Source organism: Microtus pennsylvanicus, chromosome 8 (genome assembly GCF_037038515.1).
Source record: "Microtus pennsylvanicus isolate mMicPen1 chromosome 8, mMicPen1.hap1, whole genome shotgun sequence".
NCBI classification, from domain to species: Eukaryota; Metazoa; Chordata; class Mammalia; order Rodentia; family Cricetidae; genus Microtus; species Microtus pennsylvanicus.
Genome location: NC_134586.1, coordinates 105,816,094 through 105,842,063, shown reverse-complemented (window position 1 = coordinate 105,842,063; position 25,970 = coordinate 105,816,094). Strand labels below are relative to the sequence as shown.

Below are 25,970 nucleotides of genomic sequence, written 5' to 3'. Positions count from 1 at the left end.
CAGGAGCTTTCAACTGATGCCGATAATCTGAGTTTGATCCCAGGCCCCACATGGTAGACGTGGAGACCTGACTCTGCACCTTGTTCTCTATTCTCCACATGTGCGCCATGGCATGTACCCACATCTATACATGACCACACACACAAAGTAAATAAGTAAAATGTAATAAAACAACAATCCAATAACCAAAATTGGAAATATTTTTAAGATTTATTTATTGTGTGTGTGTGTGTTTATCTAATTGGCATTATTTGGCCATTTCACCATATATGCATATTTCATATATTTATATTATTTTGTTTATATATAAAATATATGCATATTTTATATATAACAAATTATATGTATGTGTATATAAATATGTATATTTAATATATATTTTATATATCATATGAAATATGTATGTCTGTGTGTATATATATATTTCAGAGTTCCATTAAAAACATAAGTGTATTCTACTGTTGTATAGCAGCTTCCTCTAAATTGAAAGATTCACTCCAGTAGGTTCATGAAATTCAGGAAGTAAACAAACTTCACGTATTTGGGAAATCTGAGGCTTACAAGATTTGCAAAAACCCTCCCTTGCCTTTATAAAAGCGTTAAACAATCACTAGTGGAGGAGACTCTGACCTGCCAAGCTCCCAAGAGAAGAGTCCAGGACCTGGTGAGCTGCTTGTAAATTGCACAGAGAGCTCCTCTGGGAATACAGCTTTCAATAGCTGTCACCCCTTCTGGGCTGGGCTTTTCTGAGGATGCAGATGTCTTTGAGTCATCCCTGCTCCTGTAAGTAACCCCTCACCCATACTCCAATTAGAAAGCCTGCCAAAAACTCATTGGTTCCACAAATTGTGCAATCATGACTTAGGTCTGTCAGCCATGGATTGGAAATACTAAAAGAAAACCATTTATGTAGTGAACACATACACACATTTGTCTTGTCATTATTCTCTAAACCAGCCGTTCTCAACCTGTGGTCATGACCATCGGATAACACATATTTCTAAGTTTCTTAGGAACTAAGACACCTCTTAGTTGCAAAATTACAATTATGATGTAGCAACGAAAATAACTTTATGGTTGTGGGTCACCATAACATGAGGAACTGTATTAAAGGGTCACAGCATTAGGCAGGTTGAGAACCACTGCTCTAAATGGTTCTAATGCAGAACAGCTGTCTGCATATCATTTACATGTGTTAGCTGTACTGTGTCACCTAGAGGATGATCTAGAGGTCATTAGCAAATTCTGCCTGTTGTTGTAAGAGACTTGAGCAGCAAAGATTTTGTACACAATCTTTGTTAATGCCAAGGGATACTACAATTTTTATATTTCAATTTTAAAGTTCTTAATAAAATGTATGACTAAAGAAATGAGTAACTGGGTCATAAAGACAGATCACAGCAAGTAAAAGTGTTCACTGTGCACAGGCCTGACAATCTGAGTTAGATCCTCAGAAGCATGGTGGGAAGAGAGTACCAACTCCCAAAAGTTGTCATGTGAGATCCACGTCTACACCTGATATGCATTCACACACAAACATACACACATATTGATGATGATTAATAATGATAATAATAAAATAACTGACATTGGCCTAATATAAACAAGACCTGTATTTCATCTTCTTCACCAAGGAGAAGAAATGAGTAACTGAATAACAAGGATGTTAAAAACCAAAGCATGGAAGAATGGCTATATAGTCTGCATCTTTATGTCTAGCCTGCAATAAAGGGGTTGTTAAACACCCTCTGATGGTCAAATCCAGTCCACTACTTGCTTCTGTAAATAAAATTTTACAGAAAAGTCCTCTTCACACGTTGCCTGTGGCCAATTTTCTATTATCAGCCCCAAGGTGATGCTCAGACACATTTTAGGATATCTGTGATCAGAAGTCCCAGAACGCCTACTCCAGATTCTCAGTATGAGCCCATACCCTGGCAACCTTTTATATCACCATCATAGCCATGGGAAGTACACTTGTTCTCCCAGAATCCTCCCCAAGGCCTCCCACCTACCCACTCTTTTAGGCCGTTCTCCCACCCTTCTCCTTGGGAAGCAAGCTCCCTCTCCCCTCCATCCCTCCTTGATTAAACCATGTGCTTCCTCCTAACCTGTTTAAAGCAGGCCTCCACAAGGTTAGGTGGAAACATATTTCTGCACAAAAACATCAGAGAAGAGAAAGTGGTTAGACTTTGGAAGTGAGCCAAAGGTGACTACTGCAGAAGCAATGACAATAGTAGCAGCAGGCAACATAGAAATGCATGTTGTGGGCCAAGTGCTGAGCCAAGTGCCTGCCCTACAGTGACCCTAGAAGTAAATACTGTTCATATCCCTAGCTTCCACACAAGGTAACCAAAGGCCAGAGGACATCACCCAGCCCCACAGAGCTGCTCGAAGGTGCAGGTGTAACTTACCTTGGACTGAGTACAGTTAGGCCCCTCCAAAAGTCGTGTTGGAATCTGACTGCCATAAAGGAGATGTTGAGAGGTAGATCCTTGTACTATAAGGTTTATAGATTAATAGAAAGTGGCTTTGTTTTTGATATGCTTGCTCTGGCTAACTATACATATGCCTTCTGCCATGTTAGCATGCAACTAGAAGGTCCTCACTAGATGCTGGTACCAAGTTCTTGGACATCCTAAATTCCTAAATAATGAGCTAAATAAACTTTTGGTTTTTTGTTTCTTTTTGATATTGTTGTTGTTTTTATTTTACAACTAACTTGATTTCAAGTATACTTTTCACTTCATTTAAATTTTAATATATTTATTGGGGAGGTGCAGTGCCATGGTGTACATAGAAAAGGTAGACAACGTGTAGGAGTTGGTTCTCTCATTCCACCATGTGGATCTCACCAGGTTGTCAGGCCTGGAGGCAAGTGCCTTTACCCACTAAATCACCTCACTGACCCTAAATCTTATTACATTTATTTAGGGATGCATATGTGTGCATGTGTGTATGTGTGTGTGTACATATATGCCAAAGGATGTATATGGATGCGAGATTCTCTCCTTCCACCAGGTGGATCCAAAGGATTTGCAGCAAGTGCCTTTACCCACTGAGCCCTCTCATTGACCCTCAGCTATTATATAATAGCAGTAGAAAACACCATAACAGTTCCTAAACTCTTCCAACTCCAAGTCAGTACTATGAGAACAACATGACTAACTTTGATGTCAATTCTGACAGCAAAGTCTTGTTGGATTAAGAGAATCATTTGCTCATGAAAGGAAGTTGGGAACACCTAATGAACAGCAGCTCCTTTTTCTCAGTCCTGAGATACTCAGACTGTGTCCTCCCTAGTCTCAGAGTTCAAAGTCATATCTAGATGTAGCTTTCTTGAGGATATGCAGGGCAAAAATTGAGTACCACAAATAGCAACCAATAGTTGCTTTCTTTTCCAAACTAGATCCACCTTTTCCTGTGGTCTCTCAGAGAAAGAGAATTGTTGCATGTACATCCAGAAGTCCCAACAAAATGAGAATGTCACCTGACCAGGTCCATGAAAGCATCAGCTGTTGGGACAGTCTCAATTCGGCCCTCACGGTGCAGCCCCTCCTTGGAGCCCTTGCCAGGATGGATGATGGTGACCATTAGGATCCCGATGAAAACCGCAATGACTGTGGTCACCATGTAGTACACAGCTGCCCGCATTCCCATCCGCCCTGTTGCCTTGTTGTCCAGGGATGCCATACCTAAAAGAGAGATAGTGCATTCCGTGCCACAGCAACCAACTCCTTTTCCCTCCATCTGTTCCACCTACTCCATACCATCAGCTCAAAAATTATTGCATATTCCTTAACTGAAGATGTCCACAGAAATCATAGGTTCACTTTCAACTGCTGATAGTTATCTATACAAATGCTTTTATGCTATCATGAATAAATATATTATGAGGCAAAATATAAATTGATTATAGTTTTGTAAAGTGAATAAAGGGGCTAGTGAGGTAACTCAGTAGTTAATAAGACATGCTGTTCTTACACAGAACCCAAATTCCATCAGCAGCAGAAATATTCTGTGGCTCACAACTATTTGTAACTCTAGCTCCAGGTACCTTTTGGCCTTTATGGTGACCTGCACTCATGTGCACATACCCACATAGGCACATGGTTAAATAATAATACCAAAATAAATACATAAAAGTAAATAAGTTTTGTTTTGCTATGAAATAAAGTTGTATAGTTTATATGGTATATCCGTCATCTAGAGATGATCTGAAGTACACAAGAGAGGAGGCATAGGTCATCATTTTGCAAAAAGGGCTTCAGCATTCTCAGGTATTGGTTTCTATGGAGATTTCTGAACTAGTCCCCTAGGAGTTCAACCAAGGGATGATTCAGATTTTTATTCTCAAGCTAAAAACAATTTTTAAAACAAAAATATTGCTCAAGAAACGAGTAACTGGGTAAACCTGAATCAAAACCAATTCACTCACCACCATACACATGTTGGAGGCCACACACACACACAACACATACACACACACACGAGCAAATAACTCTACCAATCACAGTACCTTCCCTTTACTCCAAGTCAACCTCTTAACTCCCACCTAACCCCCCCCCTTATCTCTGCACCATGAATATCACAAACATTGAAGCCTTCATCTCATGGTCCACCCCAATTCTCACCTCCCTCCAACCCACTTCTTTCTGCACTCTGCCTGGATACTGTTCATGCTGTACCTACATGTTCCCTACCAGGCCAATGCAACCATTCAGCTTCTATGAGTTTGGGATGCTAACAGCCTTCACTTCCCCCCTTCCACTAAGAATGATCCCCAGCAGAATGGGAGCTTCCTCTTCCAGAAAGGTCCCGGAGTGAGCTACAGTCAATAATTGATGGACGAAGGTCATTGGCTAATAAAGGAACTGCCTTGGCTCATTTCATTGGTTAGGACATAGGTAGGTGGAGTAAACAGAACAGAATGCCGGGAGGAAGAGGAAGTGAGGTCAGACTCCGCAGCTCTCCTCTCTGGAGCAGACGCTTCAGAGAGACACCATGCCCCAGCTCCGACCCAGGATGGACTTAGGCTAGAATCTTCCTGATAAGACAGGTGCTCACAGATTATTAGAGATGGGTTGATCGGGATGTGAGAATTAGCCTAGAAGAGGCTAGATAGGAATGGGCCAGAGCAGCGTTTAAATGAATACAGTGTCTGTGTAATTATTTCAGGGCATAAGCTAGCCGAGCAGGCGGCTCGGGTGTTGGGGACGTAGCCCCGCCGCCGCCGCGCCCATATTACTACAAATGGCACCCAGACGTGTGGCTAACTGAGTCCACAGAAAGCTTGAGAAAGCTTGGAAAAGAATAGAGTAAAGCATGTTTCTTATGGCAATTTCTTGGGTCTACTCTGCTTGCCAGAGGCAAGCAAGCGCCTCATCTAAGAGAGGCTTCCTGACTCAGCTTTAGCTGCAAAGCCTGCAGCTCATTAAGAGGTCCTGCCACGAAACACTTAAACGGTGTTGACGAAAAGCTGAACGCATGCTTTTCGGTTTTAAGCCGTAGCAGGAAAAAAGCTGTGCTGTTTAAAAATTCCGGCTTTCTGGGCCATCCTGCCAGGGCAAACTCTGACTGTTTGAGGCAGGAGGGCCGGCTACAGAGAGAGGACTTGAGTGTTGTCTGTTGTAGCTTGCTGGCTGGCAGGGACCTTGAAATGCCATAGAGGTGTGGCTATAAACATGGCTGCAGCCTGTACATCCGCCATGAGGCTGGAAAGCTAAGGAATGGGCTACATCTAGCCGGCAAAGCCACGCCTTTAGTCCTACTGATATTGCTTGGTAAATTAAAGACTCATGTGGTCAAAAAACAGAGAGATATACAGTAAAGAGAGATTCAAAGACAATGAAAATTTCTAAATGGTTTACAGTGTGTTGAAAATATATGCAGACTAAAAGTTCAAGTTCTCCTCTGTGACTTCAAGGTGTGGTAGCACACGCCTTTAATCCCAATGCCTGGAAGGCAGAGACAGGCCCATCTCTGAGAGTTCAAAGACAGCCTGGTCTACAGGGTTATTCCAGGTCAAAGATATACGCTCAAAAAGCAAAAAGTTAACCTAGGAATGTCACAGCTTAGATTCTTAAGCGCCTAGTGATTTAGAGGCGCAAATCAAAAGTGCTCCTGGATAGTAAAAAATTGTAGATTCACAATAAGACAGATTCAGACCACTAAATGAGTCACACTGTTGGATGAATGTATGTTGGCTTGGGAGAGAGAAGAAAAAGAATATAGAGAATAAAGTTAATGGTTTAAAAAAAAGGTAAAGTCTGTAAAGAGACAGAGTACAGATAGTTAAGAGATTAAAAGAAATAAAGAAAAGTAAGCCACGTAAAAATGGAAAATCCACAGAGAGTCTGGATTATGTACATTGTGTTTTCTTTAAAATTTTTGACTGTGAAGGAGCTAAGTACAGAGAGACATTTCATTATATGGGCTGCCAAGTGGAACCAGAACGGATATCATGAGGGTATGATTTCAAAATTTGGATCTAAGGATATGATACTTTGGAAAAGAGATTCTTCTTTTGTTTTCACAGAGGACCAGACCCTGTGGATTGCATCTATTCCGATTTGGTATGATGGACCACGTCCTCCTGAAGGGTTGGTGTGAACACCTTCAGAAAATTGCTTCACTCAACTGCCAACTGAGATGAAACTAGCACACAGGTTATACCATGAAAGACCTAATTAACGACGCCCCCATTCAGCAGGAAGCAGTTTGGAGAGAAAAAACTGCGCCCATGTTCCCAAAATATTGTTTATAAATGTTCTTTTACATTTAAAGGGGGAAATGATATAGGTATGAATAATTTGCATTGGTATGGATTTTAAGGTCAATTTTGTTATATGTATAAGTGTTTCTGATTTTGATTAAGGTATTGTGATTGTGTAGTTCATTTAAATATGTACTGTATAATTAAGAAATATAGGTTGTTAATGGATAATCATTGATAATAGTAAAGCTTGTAGTCATGTTTGTTAAGATTTTCTAGATGTGCATAGATATATTTTAGATAGGCATTTTTCATATTTTCAAAGATTATAGAATATGGCATTTTAAAAATTTTAATAACTTAGGGTTTTTCATGACAATGAGACACTCTGCTCCTGGCAGCACCAATCTACTTCAAGAGGAAGATGGGCATCGAAGAGGCTCGTTATGGAGTTTGATAGCCATTTGGGCAAGAAACTGCTCTTGCCTGGACTATTGCATAAACTGGACACAGAGAACCCACAGAGAGAGGACTACTGAACTTGCCTAAGGTGAGATGATCTTTCGGGGTTCCTGATTCATGAAAGAGTCTATGAGACATTCTGCAGGACACAACAGATAGTGACTGAACTGACTTTGAATTTTCCTGCTTTATGGAAATGTCTGCTGAATACCATGGGCCTGAAGGCTGAAGATGGATGCCCCAACGGTACAGAGGAACTTTGGGTGACTGTCCAGGCAGCGAGATATCTCTGTCATTTCTAGAGTTTTAAAAGTTGCTTTTTTCTTGTTTGCTTAGATAGTATTGTATCTTTCTGGAGTCTTTGATGGAGTTAAGAATAGTTAGTTATAGTTTTCCTTAGCTATGATAAAGATTATTGTAACTTTTACTTGATAACTGTTTTGTTATATGTAATTTTGCTATGTTAAAGTTAAAGCCTTTTTTTTTTGTTTAAACCGAAAAAGGGGAAATGATAGACGAAGGTCATTGGCTAATAAAGGAACTGCCTTGGCTCATTTCATTGGTTAGGACATAGGTAGGTGGAGTAAACAGAACAGAATGCCGGGAGGAAGAGGAAGTGAGGTCAGACTCCGCAGCTCTCCTCTCTGGAGCAGACGCTTCAGAGAGACACCATGCCCCAGCTCCGACCCAGGATGGACTTAGGCTAGAATCTTCCTGATAAGACAGGTGCTCACAGATTATTAGAGATGGGTTGATCGGGATGTGAGAATTAGCCTAGAAGAGGCTAGATAGGAATGGGCCAGAGCAGTGTTTAAATGAATACAGTGTCTGTGTAATTATTTCGGGGCATAAGCTAGCCGAGCAGGCAGCTCGGGTGTTGGGGACGTAGCCCCGCCGCCGCCGCTCCATATTTCTACTAATAATTGGCTGGGGCAGGGATTCAGATGAGGACAGAGTTAGGGGTGAGGAACAACACCATGATATTGCTCACGCTTCAGAGATCCCGTCCAATGAGATCACACTAAGAGACCAGCCTTCTTCTGAACACACATCTTTGCTTAGCTTCTTTCCCCACCCTGCTTCCCTAGCTTCCTCATGGGTTTCTCCCTCCATGAGTCTCTCTTGACCAGATTCATATGTCAGGCTTGACTTCTAAGAAGCCCAACCTAAGAAAGCAGTGTTTTAAGCCGTGATCATTATTTCTGTCCTTAAACCCAAGGGTTACTAAGCACCACCTATGAGCTAAATCTGGTGCACTAAATAAAGTTTTATTGAAACACAACTCTGATGAGTAGTTTCAATAGTTAACACAATCTAAAACTACTAGGAAGAGATAATGGAGGATTGTCTAGATCAGGTGGACCTGTGGGTGTGTCTGTGGGGGTGGCATAGATTATACTGACTGAAGGAGGAAGGCCCACCCATGTGTGCAGCACCATTCCCTAAGCAAGGGATTCTGGACCGCATACATGTAGAGTGGAGCATGACACAAATAAGCATGTGTCCATTTATTTTCTCTCTGCTCTTGGTTTTGGGTGGGTTATGATTAGCTGCTTCAAGTTCCTATGCTGACTTCCCTGAATGGTGAAATACAACCCGGAACTGAGAGTTAAAATAAACCCTTTCTCCCCTAAGTTCTTTTGTCAAGTGTTTTATTACAACATCAATGAAACTAGGGCAACAGTCATGCCCATTTGTTGACATATTGCCTATAGGTGCTCTTCCATTCCAGCATCAGAATCAAACCATTGCAATGAAGATCAGACGACCCTTGAAGCCAAAAACATTTACCATCTATAAGAAAAATGCTACACAATGCATCCACAGCTCCTTCCCTTCCTCCATCCTCCATCCTGACACCTCCATCCCACTCACTTCCTACATGTTCACCCATATCCCACCTCCTATTCATCTACCCCACATCCCATCCACCTTCTCTGCCCCTCCATGGTCTCTTTCTCCCCTCTGGATAACTCTGAACTCATGCAGGATGGTATTTTACCTTCAAGCAAAAGCACAAGAAAGTTATCGGGCTACATGGATCATGTGGCAGCAGAAATTAAGCAAGACCTGGGCATAGCTTGAGTTGGTGAGTTAGGAAAGGGCTCCCATAGTTAGGGTAGCCCTGGCTCTTTTCTCAAGTTTGGACTCCGAGTGGATCCTGAAGATGCACAATGGCTTGGGCTCTCACCTGTGACAAGGCTGGAGACGATGAGGGGGAGTACCAGCATCTGCAGCATCCTCATGAGCAGCTCACCAGGAAAAGAGAAGTACTTTATCTGGCGGTAGGAGAGCTGATATGGGCGCAAAGCAAATGCCAGGCTGACTCCTAGAGCAACAAAAGAATGGTTCATTGAATGGACTATGGATCTCAACCCCATGCAGGGCCCATCTATCCCAAAGATGCCCAAAGAGGGCACTAGGGTGAGCAGTGAATATTTTATAAGGGTGTGTATTTCTGCGCTTGGTTATTCTGTGGATTTGTATGTGCATGGGTACATTTGTGCATGAGTATGTGTGTGTGCTTGTGTGGATATAGATGTGGGTATTTGTGTGTACTTTACACGTGTGTGGGCTTGTGTTAAAAAGTATATGCATGGCTAGGTATATGTATGGGTATGTGCATGAGTACATTGTGTTAGCTATAAGTGTGTGTTTGTGTATGCATGGATCTGTGTGTATATGAGTATGTTCGTGGGTATGTATGCATGTCAGTGTGTATGTGAGTATGTGTGCACATTTGTGTGAGCATGAGTATATATGTACATAGTGTGCATTTGTATAAATGGGTATGTATGTGTGTACCATTGTGTGCACACAGATATATGTGTGCACTATATGCATTTGTGTGCTTTTGGGTATGTGTGTACATTCATGTGCACATATATGGAGAGTGTACGTCCAGTTGTGAGCATAAACATGTGACTGCATATGTGGGCTCATATACAAAGATATGCCATGCATTTCTTGGGCATGTCTATAAGTGTGACTCTTGTGTCTACGTTATCACTTTCAAATATGGAAGTGCATATGCAATTAGGCTTCTAAGCATGTAGATGTAAATGCATATATGAGTGTGAGAAAGTGTTCACAAAGTCTAACACAGCCGGCCCTGGTATATTTGGATGCCACACTGTCAAGTTAATTAAGCACACATGGAAATTCTTAGGGGAAAAATTGTATCTAATGAAAGCAGTAGGGGAACTAGTAGGCGGGGGGAAAGGGAACAGCAGGGGCTGACTAAGAAAGATGGGGTGAAGAAAAAGAATATGACCAAAGCGCATTGAATATATAGATGTCATGATGAAATCCATTGTTTTATACAACATGCACATAATTCAACAGTTGTATCTGTTGAACGTGTGGAGATTTTTTTCTCTTATTAATATTTCCTAGATAATATAGTATAGCAACTATTTACCTAGCGGTTACATTGCTTTAGGTGTTGAAAGTAACCAAAAGAGCAAGACAGCCACCGATCCTATACAAACACTAGCACCATTTTATTTAAGAAATTTAAGCATCCACAGACAACAAAAGCTTGTAAATAATCAAATCCCTGCATATCTAAATCAATAGACATTCAAGTTTCTTAAACCAAAAGGGGTAGTATTTGACGGAAGCAATATCCCAACTGTATGATGAATAGCTGCCTATTTATGAACGTTTGCACAGTTTATGTGGTTACACCTCTAAATTCTGTGCATATGTGAAATATATGCGTCATTCTCTGTGTGTAGTTGTAAAGTGCATGTCTGCACAGTGTACTTGTGTGTGTACATATTCACACATGTGACATCACATCGTGTTTTTACAGCTGTGTTTGCCTGTGTGTGTACCCTCTCTGCCTATGTCCTCTGAGGGGCTGGGGACTTGTTAGATGAATGCACGGCGGGGAGGAGGAGGGGTGATGTTAAAAGAAGTCCCGCCTCCCTTAAGCAGAGCTCACCAATGATCACAGCGCTAACTGTGAGCAAGATGAAGGCATTCCTGCGCAGGAAGCGCCGCACGTGCTCTCTGGTCATGGTCTGCAGACGCAGGCGCGTGCGAAGAGCTCTCTGCTGCAGACTGTCCTGGAAGCTCTGCAGACAGCCCACGCCACCCAGGCGCTGGCCGCTCTCCCTCAGGAACAGACTGTTGCCGTGGCTGCTCATCGTGTCTCTGCCAGGACAGAAGAGACCGTGTCTGGTGAGGGAGGAGTCCGAGAAAGGAGTGGGTAAGGTCGAGGGGCGGGCACTGCAGCTCAGAAATCAGGGAAGGGGCGATTTTCATCTGCCAGTATGCTACCTTGCAGGGACACCTGAGAACCTGCCTGGATCGGATTTAGTTTTTATCCTAGCTGCAAAAGGTTAAGGCCTTTAGACCCAAACACACCAGAGTGGATGGTTAGAGACAGGGAATAAGAACACACACACACACACACACACACACACACACACACAAATACTGCACACCTTTAATGTTTTCTGCCTCCAGTCTCCTCCTTCACTGAGATCATCTCAAGCAATTGGGGAATACTGCAGCAGTCAAACCAAAGCGCCATGCCTTTGCTGAATGCCGATTGCATAAAGAGCTCTTGAAAGGGCACACACACACACACACACACACACACACACCCCAGCACAATAGTTGAGCCTCCAGTCTGAAGACGCCCATAGTCGACTTTTCACAAGAACAAATTCAGCAAGTGCCTGGTAAATGGGGGGACCCAACTAAAGTGGCTTACATTGTGTACATGACCAAGAGAGCAATAAAGTAAGGGAGGGATCGCTCAGGAAGGAAATGACTACATTTTTAGCCCCAGCTTGATGTTTACGAACCTCTTTTGGAGTGAAATCTCAGACTTTGTATCCGTCTTTTACATTTGCCCATATCTATTTATCCTTATTGACTTACTTTTTTTAAGGTATCCAAAATGGGATGTTGTATTTTCCATAAATTAAAAAATGCACATAAATATAAAACCTAACAATCTGTTAAACTGCTAAACACTTGGAAGTTACAAAACAGCCTAGAAATGGTGACTTTTGGCCCAGTCTTTGGCAGTCCTGTAAATCCAGCAACTCAGGGGTGGGGTGGGGGACAAACAGTTTACAAGTTCAAGGCCAGCACCTGTCTCAAAAAAAAAAAAAACTTAAAAAGAGAGTTAGTGGGCAGGGGCTGGAAGATGGCTCATTGATTAAGGGTGCATATTGCTCCTGCAGAGGACCAGAGTTCATCCCCAGCAGCCACATCAGGTAGCTCACAACTGCTTAAGTACCTTCCTAGCCTCACTGACACCTGCACTCTCATGTACAGACACACACACACACACACACATGCACGTGCGTGCATGCGCGTGCACGCACTTATACACACACAATCAAAAATGAAAGTTCCTTTTTAAAGAGCGCCAGGCTGTATAGTTCAGTGGTAGGGTACTTGCGTGCCGTGTTCAAGGCCCTACGTTCAATTCCCAGTACTGATCCCGTCAGCTTCCCAAGGCGCTAGGGTTGCAGGCATGCCCCACCACATGCATCCTTGAACTAGGGTTGCAGGCATGCCCCACCACATGCATCCTTGAACTGTTTCATCATTGTTTTGCTGCCACTACCTAAGTGGCTGTCTTTCGAAGATGGCTGCCCTCCCTATCTGTCTGAGTTCTCCATCTGCTTCCATAAGACAGGTCACCTGACTAGGCTACCCATGCCCTGCAGGCTGCAAGCCAAGGCCTTGCTTCTCAGTGTGAAGCCCCACCCAGTCAGCATCTTGCTCCAAAAGGACTGGTCCCCTGAAGCCACAGTGTTGCTTCTCACCCTGTTGTGAACACTACAGATGCAGGACTGAAAGCTGCACAGAAAATAAGCAGTCTCTCCCTCTCCTCTGGGACATTATGTGCCCAAATGATAACTCAAAATCACCATGGATCCCAAAAGCATTCAACTGAGTCCAAAGCAGTCAGGAGCCTAGACACTTTGTCTTTTCTTCTCGCTGCCCTACAAGCCATGCTGTACAGTCCAGACAGCGGTTTTGCAGATTACAAATCAGCCTCCTCAGATAAGACCAACACTGGATGAAAAGCCATCTTGGCACTCAGGAGGCTGAGACGGGAGAAGCAGGAGTTCAAGGCCAGCCCTGGTTGGGTAGAAAGACCCCATCTCAAAAAGGCAATCATCAGCTCATGTCTAGCTGCAAGAGCTGTTGACAGTTGATAGATTCTGAAAGGAGAAGGGGCAGTTTTCTCAGTGGTGTGGCCCTTGATAGGTTGCCCATACTCCATTGGACAGTCCTTTATTTTCATGGGCATCAGACAGCATTAAATGGACTCAGTGGATTATTTAGAAGAAAAGGAAGATAAAAAGGAGGAGGCAGCAACATGAAGTTAGGAGAAGAATGGGAGGAGGTTCAGGAAGAGTTGAAGAGGAGAAGGAAGGAGATGTCTATATTATCTAAATCTACATGTATTCATATATGAAATCACCAAAGAATACTTTTAAAAACTCAGTGGTAAGGCTGAGAGATGGCTCAGAGGTCAACAGTGCGCGCAGCTCTTTGAAAGGACTCACATCAGGTGGCCCACAGCCAGAGGATCCGACCTTTTCTTCTGTCTCTGACATCACCTGAACTCATATACACATACCCACCCATGGATACACATAATTAAAAATATAAAAATAATTTATATTTTATGTGTATGAGTGTTTGAATCCATGTGTATATGTCCACCATGTGTGCAGTGACCGTGGAGTCCAAAAAGGCGCATTGGATCCCCTGGAACAAGAGCTACAGGGAAATGTGGGCTGTCCTGTGGGTGCTGGGAGCCAAATCTGGGTTCTCTATAAGAGCAAATGGCACCCTTAAAGGTTGAACCATCTCTCCAGTCACAAAATAAATCTTTTTTTTAAATCAATGGTAGTATGGGCTTAGCATATGCAAAGACTTGTATTTAATTCCCAGCACCAAAAATCAGCCAATCAATTAATAGAGTTGTTCAATTTGCATCTGTTCTGGGCATGAACAGCCTTTTCCTCTTATTCCCTAAACTAATATGTGCAAGGTATTGAAGTTGTGCTAGGTGGAGTTATTACTCTCTATCATTGTGTGTGTGTGTGTGTGTGTGTGTGTGTGTGTGTGTGTCTGTGTGTCTGTGTGTCTGTGTGTCTGTCTGTGTGTGTGGTCAGAAGGCAACTTTTAGGAGTCCATCTCTCCTCCAAAATGTAAGTTTTAGGGACTGAACTCAGGACTTGGGATTGGTGGCAAATACCTTTACCCACTGTGTTAGGTGTTAAAAGTAATGTAAAGATGAGCTAAATATGAAAGAAGACAGGAAAGGGCTCTCTGCAGATATGATATCATAAAGTGGCATCATATCTGCAGAGAGCCCTTTCCTGTCTTTCGAATACAAAGGTTGTATGGCCTCAATTCAGTCTTGGACCCACATGAAGAAAGGAGAGAACCAACTCCCACAAGTTGTCCTCTGACTGCCTTGTGCATGCTCGAGGGTGCATGCGCGTGCACACACACACTGAATAAATGTAATAATTTTTAAAGGCTGACTTTAGCCTAGTAAAATCATATATGAATGCTGGAGTACTAAGGACACAGCTCAGAAACGGAGAGTTCATCAATTGCACATGAGGCCCCAAGTTCCATCCCAGCAGTGGAGGGTGGGAAAAGCCAACAGGTGGTAATTAACCATTAAAAAACAATTCAACAAATAAGCAGAAGTCCAAAAAATACAGACTTGGGCTAAAATGCAAGGCTGTCTTCAACACCCTCATCACGCCCGCCTTGATCACTATAAACTCACACAGTTGTGATTTGCCACTATGTTGATTCTTCCTTTTTATCTCAGTGGACATGTGATAACTGCTCCCACTCACAGGGCACAGTGAAACCTTTCAGAACATAAAGGCAATGCATGATGCCAGATCAAGTTCCTTAGCAGTTTCATTCCCATTGGCCAGGAGCATTCAAACTCCTGTTTTCTAATCATTTATAAAAGAATAAACTGTTGAACAATATCATCACCCTCCCCTTCTGTGTCTCCCCTCTCATAATCACTATTTTTCTGCCTGTTTATTCAAGGTCAAGATTTGTAGCTTGCATGGGAATGGGATCACACGGCATTTGACTTTGTGTGCTTAGCTTATAAAATTAACATCACCAATCTTTTGGGGGGAATGCTATAATGAGAATGAATTCTTTGTATGCTTATTAAAATGTAGTAAATGTTTTAAAACAACATTTTGTAATACTTGAAAGTACCCTCCACCTGGGACTTCCTGGCTCTCTTGGTCCCTTGGAGCTGTTGGGTACGTCTCATCCAGGGAGTTGCTCTGGTTTCTTTTGGTTCTCTTAAGCTACCTATTCTGGAAATGGCTTTTCTAGGATCTCCAACACCTGCAAGGTAAAGAGTTAAAGGATGGGTCTCATCCCTTTCCCCTCAACTCTTGAGTGTAATGAGCCATGCCAGCCTCCACTTGGAGATAAAAGGAAGAAAAGAAGGACCTTCTGACCCCTAGACCTCAAACTTTCAAGACCTAGAGGTCTTTGAAAGTAGAAGCGCTTGTCTCACTATACAGATGATACCCAAAGCTAAGAGCCACCTGAAGCATGACCAGAAAGCAATGAGGGGAAAGACCTCAAAGGATCTAAAGGGTTCATGGTGTGTTAGAATAAACCCTGAGGGAGAAGACCTGTATATTTCTTACACTGACCATACATTAGCTATAGATATGCAATGGCACCAACTCCACAAAACAGTCATTGTTCTGAAATAGAAGGTTCATTCAAAATCAGATTTTTGTGAGCCTGGCATGGTGATGCATGGCTGTAGTCTCAAGACTTGAAAACAGCAGCAGAAAGGCAAGTTTCAGGCTAGCCTGAGCTACACAGGGAGTTCTTATCTTCTAATAGACAGAGAGGGAGGAGAGGAAGGGGGAAGGAGAGAGACAGAGTTGTTGGTACTTCTTAACCAAATCACAATGTGATGTGATGCAGTCTTAGCAAAGTAATACGCAGAAAAGATTTGTTTGTTTGTTTATATTTTTCATGTTTTCTTTTTCTTTGTTGATGTAGCCTGACGCTGTGCAGGTTTGTGTGTAAAAAGATGAGTTTATTTTTATCTTATGTATGCGAGTGTTTGACCTGTATCTAACATGCCTGGTGCTTGTGGAGACCAGAAGAGGATGTTGGAGCCAGTGCAACTGGCAATCAAACCAGGAACCTCTGCAAGAGCAGAGAGTGCTCTTTACCACTGAGCCTGCTTTCCAGCCCTAAAGTTGTGAGTTTTTTTCCATTCCTCCCTCCATTCTCAGACTTATAACTAAGCCATCTCCAAGGTCTCCTCTTACACAAACAATAGTGGGCTAAATCTTATATCAGTGCTGTGCTAGGGGAGTAGTGAGTGACAGGAGAGAAAGGCAGGATAGAAATTAGTTCATCACACTCATACATACTTATATACAGCCTCACATCTTGTGTTCCATTGACACCCACCTAATCCTTTTTGGACACACAGTCCCTCAATGACTCTTCAGACAAATAACCACACACACACCCTTCAGAAATGCAAACCCATTTTGCAACACCAGACACACAATTCCTTCACATTGTGTGTGAATTCAACACAAACATCTGCTACATTCATGCACACCAGCAGACACATAACCACTCACAGACTCGGAAATGCAAACCCATGCAGTCAGCATCAGCCATACAAAGTCTACACAGACACAGACACATACACACACACACACACTGGCCACTGTCATGCACACCATGAAACACAAGCCACACACTTAGAGTCTCCTGCACAAGTACCCCATGCAAATGAAACTACATGGATAGTGACATCCACACAATGCTTAGGCACACAAGCACACCACTTGAGAGCACAAAACTCTCAAAAGTCAAACACGTAGCTACACACACCTCTTTAGAAAAGCAATTCCACCAAAAACTCAATCACACACATACAACCTTCATACTCAGTGTCTGTGAAATAGGGCCAGTTTTAACCACAGTAAATATGGTTGGGGTTGTGTTATGAACCTGTGGCAGGGAAGAGGGATTTCAGCCCAAGAAATAGAAGAAGAGTCATATTCAATGTTGAAAATAGGACTATCTGAGAGTTGAGGTTACTAATGGGGGGTATGGGGAGATGGGAAGGAGACCAGGGATCTAGTGGCAGGAAACTCACCAGAGTGACTGGACAGAGGTGGGCTCCGCACCTGTAAAGGGACAGGGGAGAGCTAAGGAAAGGTAGTAGTAAGTGGAGACCTGTGCACAGGGGATCCCCACCTGCCTCGGACCCAGAACCATCCCCAATCAGAAGCAAATGCTCCACTCACCAGCCTCGGGTCAGCGGGGCCGCCTTGCCCGCGCCTCGTCGCTGCGCCCGGATGCAGAAGCCAGAACCCTTGGAAGCGCCGGCCGGGTCCGCTGGGACCCGCCAGTGACCCGCGCTGAATCTGCGTTGGGAACAGGACTACCAAGGCACCGGCACAGAGCCGGTACTGGCTGTGCAACCAGAGGAATGCGGGCTGGTCTGACGCTCACGTGGAAGCGGGGGGCGAGGGGCTGGGGCGGGGGGCGGTACCCCCTCAGGGATGTCCCCCTGCCGCAGCCGCACAGGAGCTGGGGGACGCGGGGCGGGCGGGGTGACCGGCCTCTCGCGCACAGCCTCCGCCCCTGCGCTGAGCCGCGCCTCCGAGCCCGCCCCCTGCCCCTCCCGAGTCCTCGGAGGCCAGTAGGTCCCCTAGGGATGCACACGGTACCAGGCATTGTTACCGCTAGGCGGGAACCCATATTCTCAGCGTGGGTCTGAGGCAGGGGGAGGGGAGAACGCCAGCGTCGGGTGACCACCGCCAGCACGTGGGTTCGCTGGCCAGCTTCTCCCTCCGGTCCACCCTCCTGGCTTAGACCATTTCACTGCTGTGTCCCTTTGGGCCAGCCCCTCTCCCTCTCTGAGCCTGACCTGAGAGAAAATTACAGCTGAGCAAACCAAAGTGCGAGAGCCTGGAAACGCTCTCTGCTGTGTGAACCTCAGTGCAAACCGGAACCTTTCATAATTGCTGTTACTATTGTAATTAATAATATCTCTTGCTATTAGCACAGTACACGAGACAACGTGGAGCTACATTTTCCTCTCAGATGACACTGATTTGGTTGCTTCCAGCATATTGGTTCTTCTGAGAACTGAGGTTCTTTATAATTGTGCACAGAGCCCAGCGAGAGAATAAAAGTCAATAAGGTGGACTCCAGCGAGATGGCCTACCGCTTGTTGTACTAGGCTGGTGACTTGAGTTCCATCTTTGGGATTTACATAAAGGTGAAGGAGAGAAACAGCATAAGAAGTTGTCCCCTGACCTCCAAACATGTGCTATAGCAAGCTCACCGACACCCACATGCACACATACTATTATTATTAATAATTATTATCACTATTATTATTATTGTCGTATCTGTGCTCTTTATTGTTATTTTGGGCAATTATTGGTGGCAACTTTGTGAATCAGACAGATTCCTTTAACTATATTCCATTTGCATAACCCTACAAAATAGACATTACCACCCCAGTCTGCAGACAAAGTGACAAGTACGCAGAAAACTGGACAGCCAGGGAACTGTCCCCCAACTCCAATCTTTGTACACAGCCCTGGCCCTAATCCTTGAACACACTTGCTAAACAAGGTGGTTCTCAATATTTTAGCTGTAACCTCCAAACACCAGAAAACCTTTTTAAAATTCTGATACCAAAACAAAAACTGCCCTGGGATTCCATCTCTCCTGAGTCAGTGTGGCTATCACCAATAAAACCAGAAAGAGATTCTGGCGAGAAAAAGGAGTAAGGGAACCTTTATACTCTGTTAGTGAAAGTGTAAAATGGTGCCGCTTCTTTGAGCTTTCCTATAGAGGTTCCTGAAGAACTGAAAATAGAAATATCATACGACACAACTAGATCACACTTGAGAGTAGACATAGAGGATTCTAATCCAGAGATCCACACATCATGTATGTGACTACGCTACTCACCACAGTGTGGGATCTGTCCATCAACCCCTGAACAGATAAAAACACTTCAGTAAAGGCACACAATGGAATTGTACTCACCTGTAAAGAATGAAACTGTCAAATTTACAGAAAAATAGAACTTTAAAATCACCATTTTAAAATACTTTTTATTTATTCTTTGAGAGTTTCATATCTGTACATAATTTATTTTGACCATATCCGCCTTCCAACTCTTCCCAGAGCTTCACCACCACACCCCTCTACTGCTTGATATCCTTATTTTTTGGCCCATTGAGTCCCACTAGTTCTGTTTCCATATGGATGTGTGTGTGGCCATTCATTGGAGCATGGCCAGACCACACTGCTCAAGAAAACTGACTTTCCCTCCCCAAGCAACCACCAGCTATCAACAACTCCTCAATTGTGGGTTGGGGCTTGTGAGCTCCTGTCTCTGTACTACACTTCTCATTGGCTAGATCTTGTGCAGACAACCAGAGTAGCTGCTCATGAGTTCAAGTCTTGCTCTGTTCAGAAGACATTGCCTGCCAACATGTATCTCACAAAACGTCTGACTCTTGTTTAAACTTCAGAACAATCGAATCACACCCCCTTGAATGGGACCCAGACATTGGTTTACTTAAATAATCCTGCAAGTGATGCTCAGGTATGATTTAGGTTAAATGAATACCTGCCCTAGATGTAGGTAGGACCAGCAGGTTTCTGCCTCCTCCCCATTCCCTCTGCTTTGCTCTCTGCCTGTGATCTGTTTCTATCTCTCCTTCTTTATATGTCATCTTCACAACTCTGTTGGCACACATGGAGACAGAGACTCAGAGAAGTTTGGTAACTTCCCCCAGGTGGCACAGCCAAAAGTAGCTCCTTAGTTTCAATCTTTGTGCATGCAAGCCTGGCTCTGGTCCTTGAACACATTTGCTAACCAGGGTGTTTCTCACCTCGACCTACTTAGAATATCCTGATACCAAATCAAAGTTGTGCTGACATTATCAACATGCACCCAATTTTGTAATTTTGTATGTGGTCCTGTTCTTAAGGCTTAATCAGTGGAGCTATCAACAAGGAAAGTCTCAGAAATTGTCAGAGTCAAGAGGATCTCAGGAGATTCAATAACCCAGTATAACTCAAAACCTTAGAATGGCGAATGAGACTGCAGCTCAAATCCAAAATTCTCCCGTATCCAAACCTTACATAACCTACCTGATACCACAGATGGAGATTCCACACCTGACTATATGTGACAGTCCACAGCAAAAACTCAAAAGCACTGAGATTACTGTAGATTGAGCATGACGTCACACACCTACACTGCCTGTATTTAGGAGTCTGAAGCAGGAAGATTGCAAATACGAGGCCAGCCTGGGCTACAAGTATGAACTTTCCTCTAAACAAAAGAAAAATCAGGTATAAAATGGCTTCCAGATAATGTCTATCAGATGTGTATGCAGCATGATTGAACTTTGTGTTTAGATTAGACTCACACCTTTAATCCAAAATCTAAGAAGAAATTGCAAAATCTAAAACAGTGGCTGGGGTAATTAAATCACTTGCCAACCAGGTATAATTCCCAGGTGTGCATGGCAGCCTTTCTATAAATCCAGCCTTAGAAAGTAAAAGCAGGAGAATCTCCAGAGTAAGTGAGCTAAGTCTCATCATATCTCGTCATATCAGTGAACTCTTGGTTTTACAGAGACCCCCGCCTCAATAAATAATGTGGAAGAACAATTGGAGGATGATTTCCAACATCCATCTTGGGCTTACACACACACACACACACACACACACACACACATATTTCCCCTTAGTTAAAACAACATATCCTAGAGAAATGATCTTTTTTTTTTTTTTTTTGGTTTTTCGAGACAGGGTTTCTCTGTGGTTTTGGAGCCTGTCCTGGAACTAGCTCTTGTAGACCAGGCTGGTCTCAAACTCACAGAGATCCGCCTGCCTCTGCCTCCCGAGTGCTAGGATTAAAGGCGTGCGCCACCACCGCCTGGCTAGAGAAATGATCTTAATGATTAAGGAAGTTCTGAAAGGAGGCTCATTAACAATAAAGAAATAAACAATTCAAAAGTCTTGAGAAGTACCTGAAACTTAGTAGATTCACAAGGCTCCTGCCTGCAAGTCATGTAGAGCAGTTTTCATGAGTCACCCATACTCATCCTCCAGTAAGCATGTTGGTCCATCCGTCAGACTTGGGTGGTGTTGTTACTCTGGTCTGCAGCCAGTTCCCTCTCTGGGGTGGATAGACATTTATTCTACATCTCTCCAGGAAGAGGGTCACACAGAAGTGGCTGTACTAGTGAGGTTGAGATAGGAAGACTAAGAATGTCACAGTTGTGACAATTATGAACTCAGTGTCTTTGCCTACTGGAGGGAGGAGGAGCTCATAGGACCCCACCACCTACAGCTGAGCTACTAGAAACTAACAGAGTCCAGGAGAGAGGGAAGGATAGTATCCAGGGCTGTCCTACTTGTAAGCCCACTAGGTTCTGATGGTTAGTTCCAAACTCAGGGTCACACAGGTAGCTCTGGTTAAACTCTATGGTACACTAAACAAACCGAAAACCAATGCTTACAAGAAAGCGATTTGTAAGGAAGGAGTAGGTACCACCAGGGCTTGGAGGGACATAAGAGTTAGCAGTTGTGCGAGTAACCAGAATACACCAGAGACATGTATGAAATTGTCAGAGAACAAAATTTATTAATGAAAAACACCAGAGCGATCAAGGGAGACACCCAGTGTCAATCTCTGACCTCTGTGCGCGCACACTTGAATAAATTATATTTTTTGAAAAACAAAGCACACACAAAGACATAGCATTTGTTTCTATTTCTATGAACTTTCCAGAATAGGTCCATCCATGAACACAGGAAACAGACCGGTGGCAGCCTGAGGCCAAGAGAGAGCAGTGTAGTGATGCTAAAGGGGTGGAATTTTCTCGTGATGATAAACTTCTCTGTGACTAGATGGTGCCCAAGATGATGAGTTGTACTGGATGAGGTAACAATACCAAATCCATGCTCTTTGAAATTATTGCAGATGACATGAAACTCCCTTCATGAAGTGAAGAAAGAACTTGAAATTTAGCACAAATATTTCTACACAGTGTTTCTCCAAGATTCATTGATTTTAAACTAAGCGGGGGAGCAGGAGAGATGTATATGGTGCCTGCAGCGCCTGAGAGGCAAGAAGAAGGCATTGGATCCACTGGGCTACAGTTACAGGTGACAGGGAGCTGCCAGAACTAGGTGCTAGAAACCAATCTCCAGTCATCTGCAAGAGCTGTACAGGCTTTTAATAGCTGTGCCATCTCTGCAGGCCCCTTGATACAGGATCTTAAATGCTGAACATTTGACATACCAAACCTTGTGTGTTAACCATCTAACAACACATTCAGTATAAGACATAAAACTGATGATGAAATACCCACACTACAGAATGTCGCCATGGAAACTGTAGTAAGGTTCCTGGTTTTTCTTTCTGCCTCAGCCACCTGTGTTACTTGCCTCAACAATATTACTGATTCTGTCAGCGTTTTGCTATTTTGATGATTTTTTAAATAGTGGCAGTAGTGTTAATATGGGAGGGTGTTAATTACTAACATTGTAGTACTATGAGCAAATGACCAAGTTTGGGCATTCTTGACATCTTGCACACTAGATAAATACTTCATCCCAGTTCTCACCAATAAATCTTTCCTCCGAGTAGGTTAAGGATATTGGAATCACAGGGACTGTTAATGTAGAGTTGTGCAGGCATTTGAGCCCACGTCTATGACATGCTGTTATAGAATCAGTCTCTGGCTCCAGTTCCCTCCCAGAGCTGCCATCCCTTGGTGACTGCACGCATTCCCATGGGATGGGCTTGAGCACTGAACAGGAGCCAGAGATGGAAGAATCCAGGCTAATTCCTCTGTGAGAAGTACTCCCTACCAATTAATTGGGGCAGAACTAGCCTAAGGCATCCTCGAAGCCCCAAGAGTTATTAAGAGAGAGGAGGGTCTCATTATGGGCTGGCTGTTTCTCTGCTGTTTCCAGAACCACCCCCAAGGGGGGGGGGGTCCTCCTCTCTGACTCCCACAGCCAGAGCAGCCTGATATCCAAGAGAAAAGTCTGAGAGTAGAAAAAGAATTTCAAAGGAAGAAAAAAAAAGAGTGGACTATCAGAAACCACACACACACAGTTCAGTCTGCATTTTTATTCACATTTTATTCCAATTACTTGATATATATTAATTCTTGGAAAGCACAAAATTTTTTCTCTTAGGAGTTGTGTGAGAGTATATGGTGATATTAATCCTATTTTTTACATGTCACATTTTTTACATGCTCTATATTATAAAGTTAGTTTTATCTGCTTCGTACTAGACTGAATCCTTATAAATGCTTCCTTGTTTTGAGGCATGTATTTTGAAAATAATAGCAAGTAAAGCCTTCTATCTTAATTTTAGATCTCATCAAATTATTTCTCTACAGTTCATGTGTTCAGTAATGAGTTTTGTCAACCACAAGTCATTTTCCTGCCTTTAGCTTCTTGTACTTATTAGAATAACTCATTTTAAAGGGAGGGCATAAAGTTGGTAGAAAGTTGGAGGGAAGTGGTAGTGGGTGAGTTTGATCAAAATACATTGTACAAATTAAAAATTTTTCAAATGATAAATAAATATTATTTTAAAATAAAAGGTACATATGTGGGTTGATGGATTTTTCTCGTAAATTAATTTATTAGGAAAATCCAGAGCAAGTAAAATGCATAAGGATAGAGAGCAGAGTGGTGGTTACCTGTCAGGCTGCAAGCAGGGGAAAGAAGGATAACGGTGTAAATGGAGAGCCTTTGGGGTAATAAAGATTGAGGGTGTTTTTCAGCGATTTATTTTTTAATCATGTGCATGTGCGTGAGTTCATGCAGCAGCTCCCTTGGGGCTGGAGTTACAGGCAGTTGTGAGCTGCGACTCTGATCCTGGGCAAGATCAGTATGAGCCGCTAATTGCTGAGCCACCTCTCTGGCCCCCACAAGCCAGTACTTGAATTTGGTGGCAGCATAGCAAGATGGTTATAATAAATGCCTGAAGTGTGTCGGGTTGTCTGTTTATTTGGTTGGTTGATTTTGACTTTTTTTGAGACGCGGTCTCATTCCATAGCCTGGACTGGCCTCACACTGATAGCAATCAGCCTCTTGAATGTAGGATTCTAGGTGTGAATCACTCTGTCTGGTAGAACTGTGTACTTTCTGACAGTCAAATTTATCTTCTGTATATTTTACACTTAAAAAAAAACAAAGCCTGATATGATGATGCACGCCTTTAAGTTCAGCACTCATGACAGAGAGGTAGTGGATCTCTGTCAGTTCAAGTCCAGCCTGGTCTATATAGCAAGTTCCAGGCCCACCAAGGCAACAGGGACAGATCTTGATAGATAGATAGATAGATAGATAGATAGATAGATAGATAGATAGATAGATAGATAGATGATCGATAGATAGATAGATGATCGATAGATAGATAGATAGATAGATAGATAGATAGATAGATAGATAGATAGATGATATAAATCTCAAGGGATGACTCAATGGATAATGGTGCCTGCCATCAAACCAGCTTCATAAACTGTTCTCTTTCCTCCTTATGCATACCATGAGAAAACACAAATGCACATGAAATGGTTGTGAAAACTCAGTCTCACTATTTGATCAGAAAGAGAGAACAGAGAAAGAAAGAAACCTAACTAAAGGCTGGAGATAGAAGTCCAAGGAAGAGCACCTGCCTGGGGGCATATGATCCTGAGTTTAGTCTCCAGGAGAGACAGGATGGAGAACACATCACTACACATTTCAATGCATTTTGTTCAAAGTAACAGTTGTGGGAAGCAGAAAGGAAGCCAGCTACTGGGGGATAAAGGAATGGGGTAGTGAAGATGGAGGAAGGACAGATATGAGAGCAAGGAAAGAGATAATTTGATCGAGGGAGCCATTATGGGGTTAGCAAGAAACCTGGCTCTAGAAAAATTCCCAGGAATCCACAAGGATGACCTCAGCTAAGACCCTAAGCAATAGAGGAGAGGGTGCCCTAACTGGCCTTGCCCTGTAGTCAGACTGATGATTATCTTAAATAATACCATAGAACCTTCATCCAACAACAGATGGAAACAGAGGCAGAGACCCACATCGGAGCACTGGACTGAGCTCCCAAGGTCCAGCTGAAGAGTGGAAAGAATGAGAATATGAACAAAGAGGTTATTACCATGAAGGGTTAATCCACTGAAACAGTCTACCTGAGCTAATGGGAGCTCACCAACTCCAACTGGACTGGGAAGGAACCAGCATAGGACCACACTAGTCCCTCTGAATGTGGTTGACAGTTTGCATGGCTGGGCAGACTGAGGGGCACTGGAAGTGGCACTAAGATTTATCTCTACTGCACGTACTGGCTTTTGGGGATCCTATTCTCTTCAGATGGATGCCTTGCTCAGCCTAGAGGTAGTAGTGAGGGCCTTGGACCTTCCACAAAGCAAAGTGCCTTACCCTCTCTTTGGATTAGATGGGGATGTGGTGGGAGGGTGTGTGAAGGGAATGGGAGGAGGGGAAGGTGTGGAAATTTGGATTGGTATTTTTTTTAAAGATCTAATAAATTTAAAAAAGTGGAGGGTGGCTGGCAGAAGTGGAAAGGGGTTGGAAGATGAGAATCACCAAAACAAATGATGTACGAAGATAACATCATAAAGTCCATGACTTTGAGTGTTAAACAAACTACTTAAAAAGAGAAAATTCCTAATTTAGCAAG

At 43.2% G+C, this 25,970-nt stretch overlaps 1 protein-coding gene across 2 annotated transcripts in view; it reads right to left on the bottom strand.

Moving 5' to 3' along the window:
• Positions 1-17,858, bottom strand: part of Slc1a6 (solute carrier family 1 member 6) — a 30,462-nt gene extending 12,604 nt beyond the window's left edge. Inside the window, exons 1-6 of one of the 2 annotated variants that reach the window (XM_075984291.1) lie at positions 17,512-17,851; positions 17,361-17,391; positions 11,127-11,338; positions 9,369-9,506; positions 3,491-3,695; positions 2,112-2,154 (exon numbers count right to left, since the gene is read on the bottom strand). In XM_075984291.1, the coding sequence (XP_075840406.1) occupies positions 2,112-2,154; positions 3,491-3,695; positions 9,369-9,506; positions 11,127-11,331 (591 nt within the window). In that variant the 5' untranslated portion in view covers positions 11,332-11,338; positions 17,361-17,391; positions 17,512-17,851. Of the gene's footprint in view, positions 1-2,111; positions 2,155-3,490; positions 3,696-9,368; positions 9,507-11,126; positions 11,339-17,360; positions 17,392-17,511 lie in introns of both variants that reach the window. The other variant, XM_075984290.1, reaches the window with a different exon arrangement.
• Between the last annotated feature and the right edge of the window lie 8,112 nt (positions 17,859-25,970).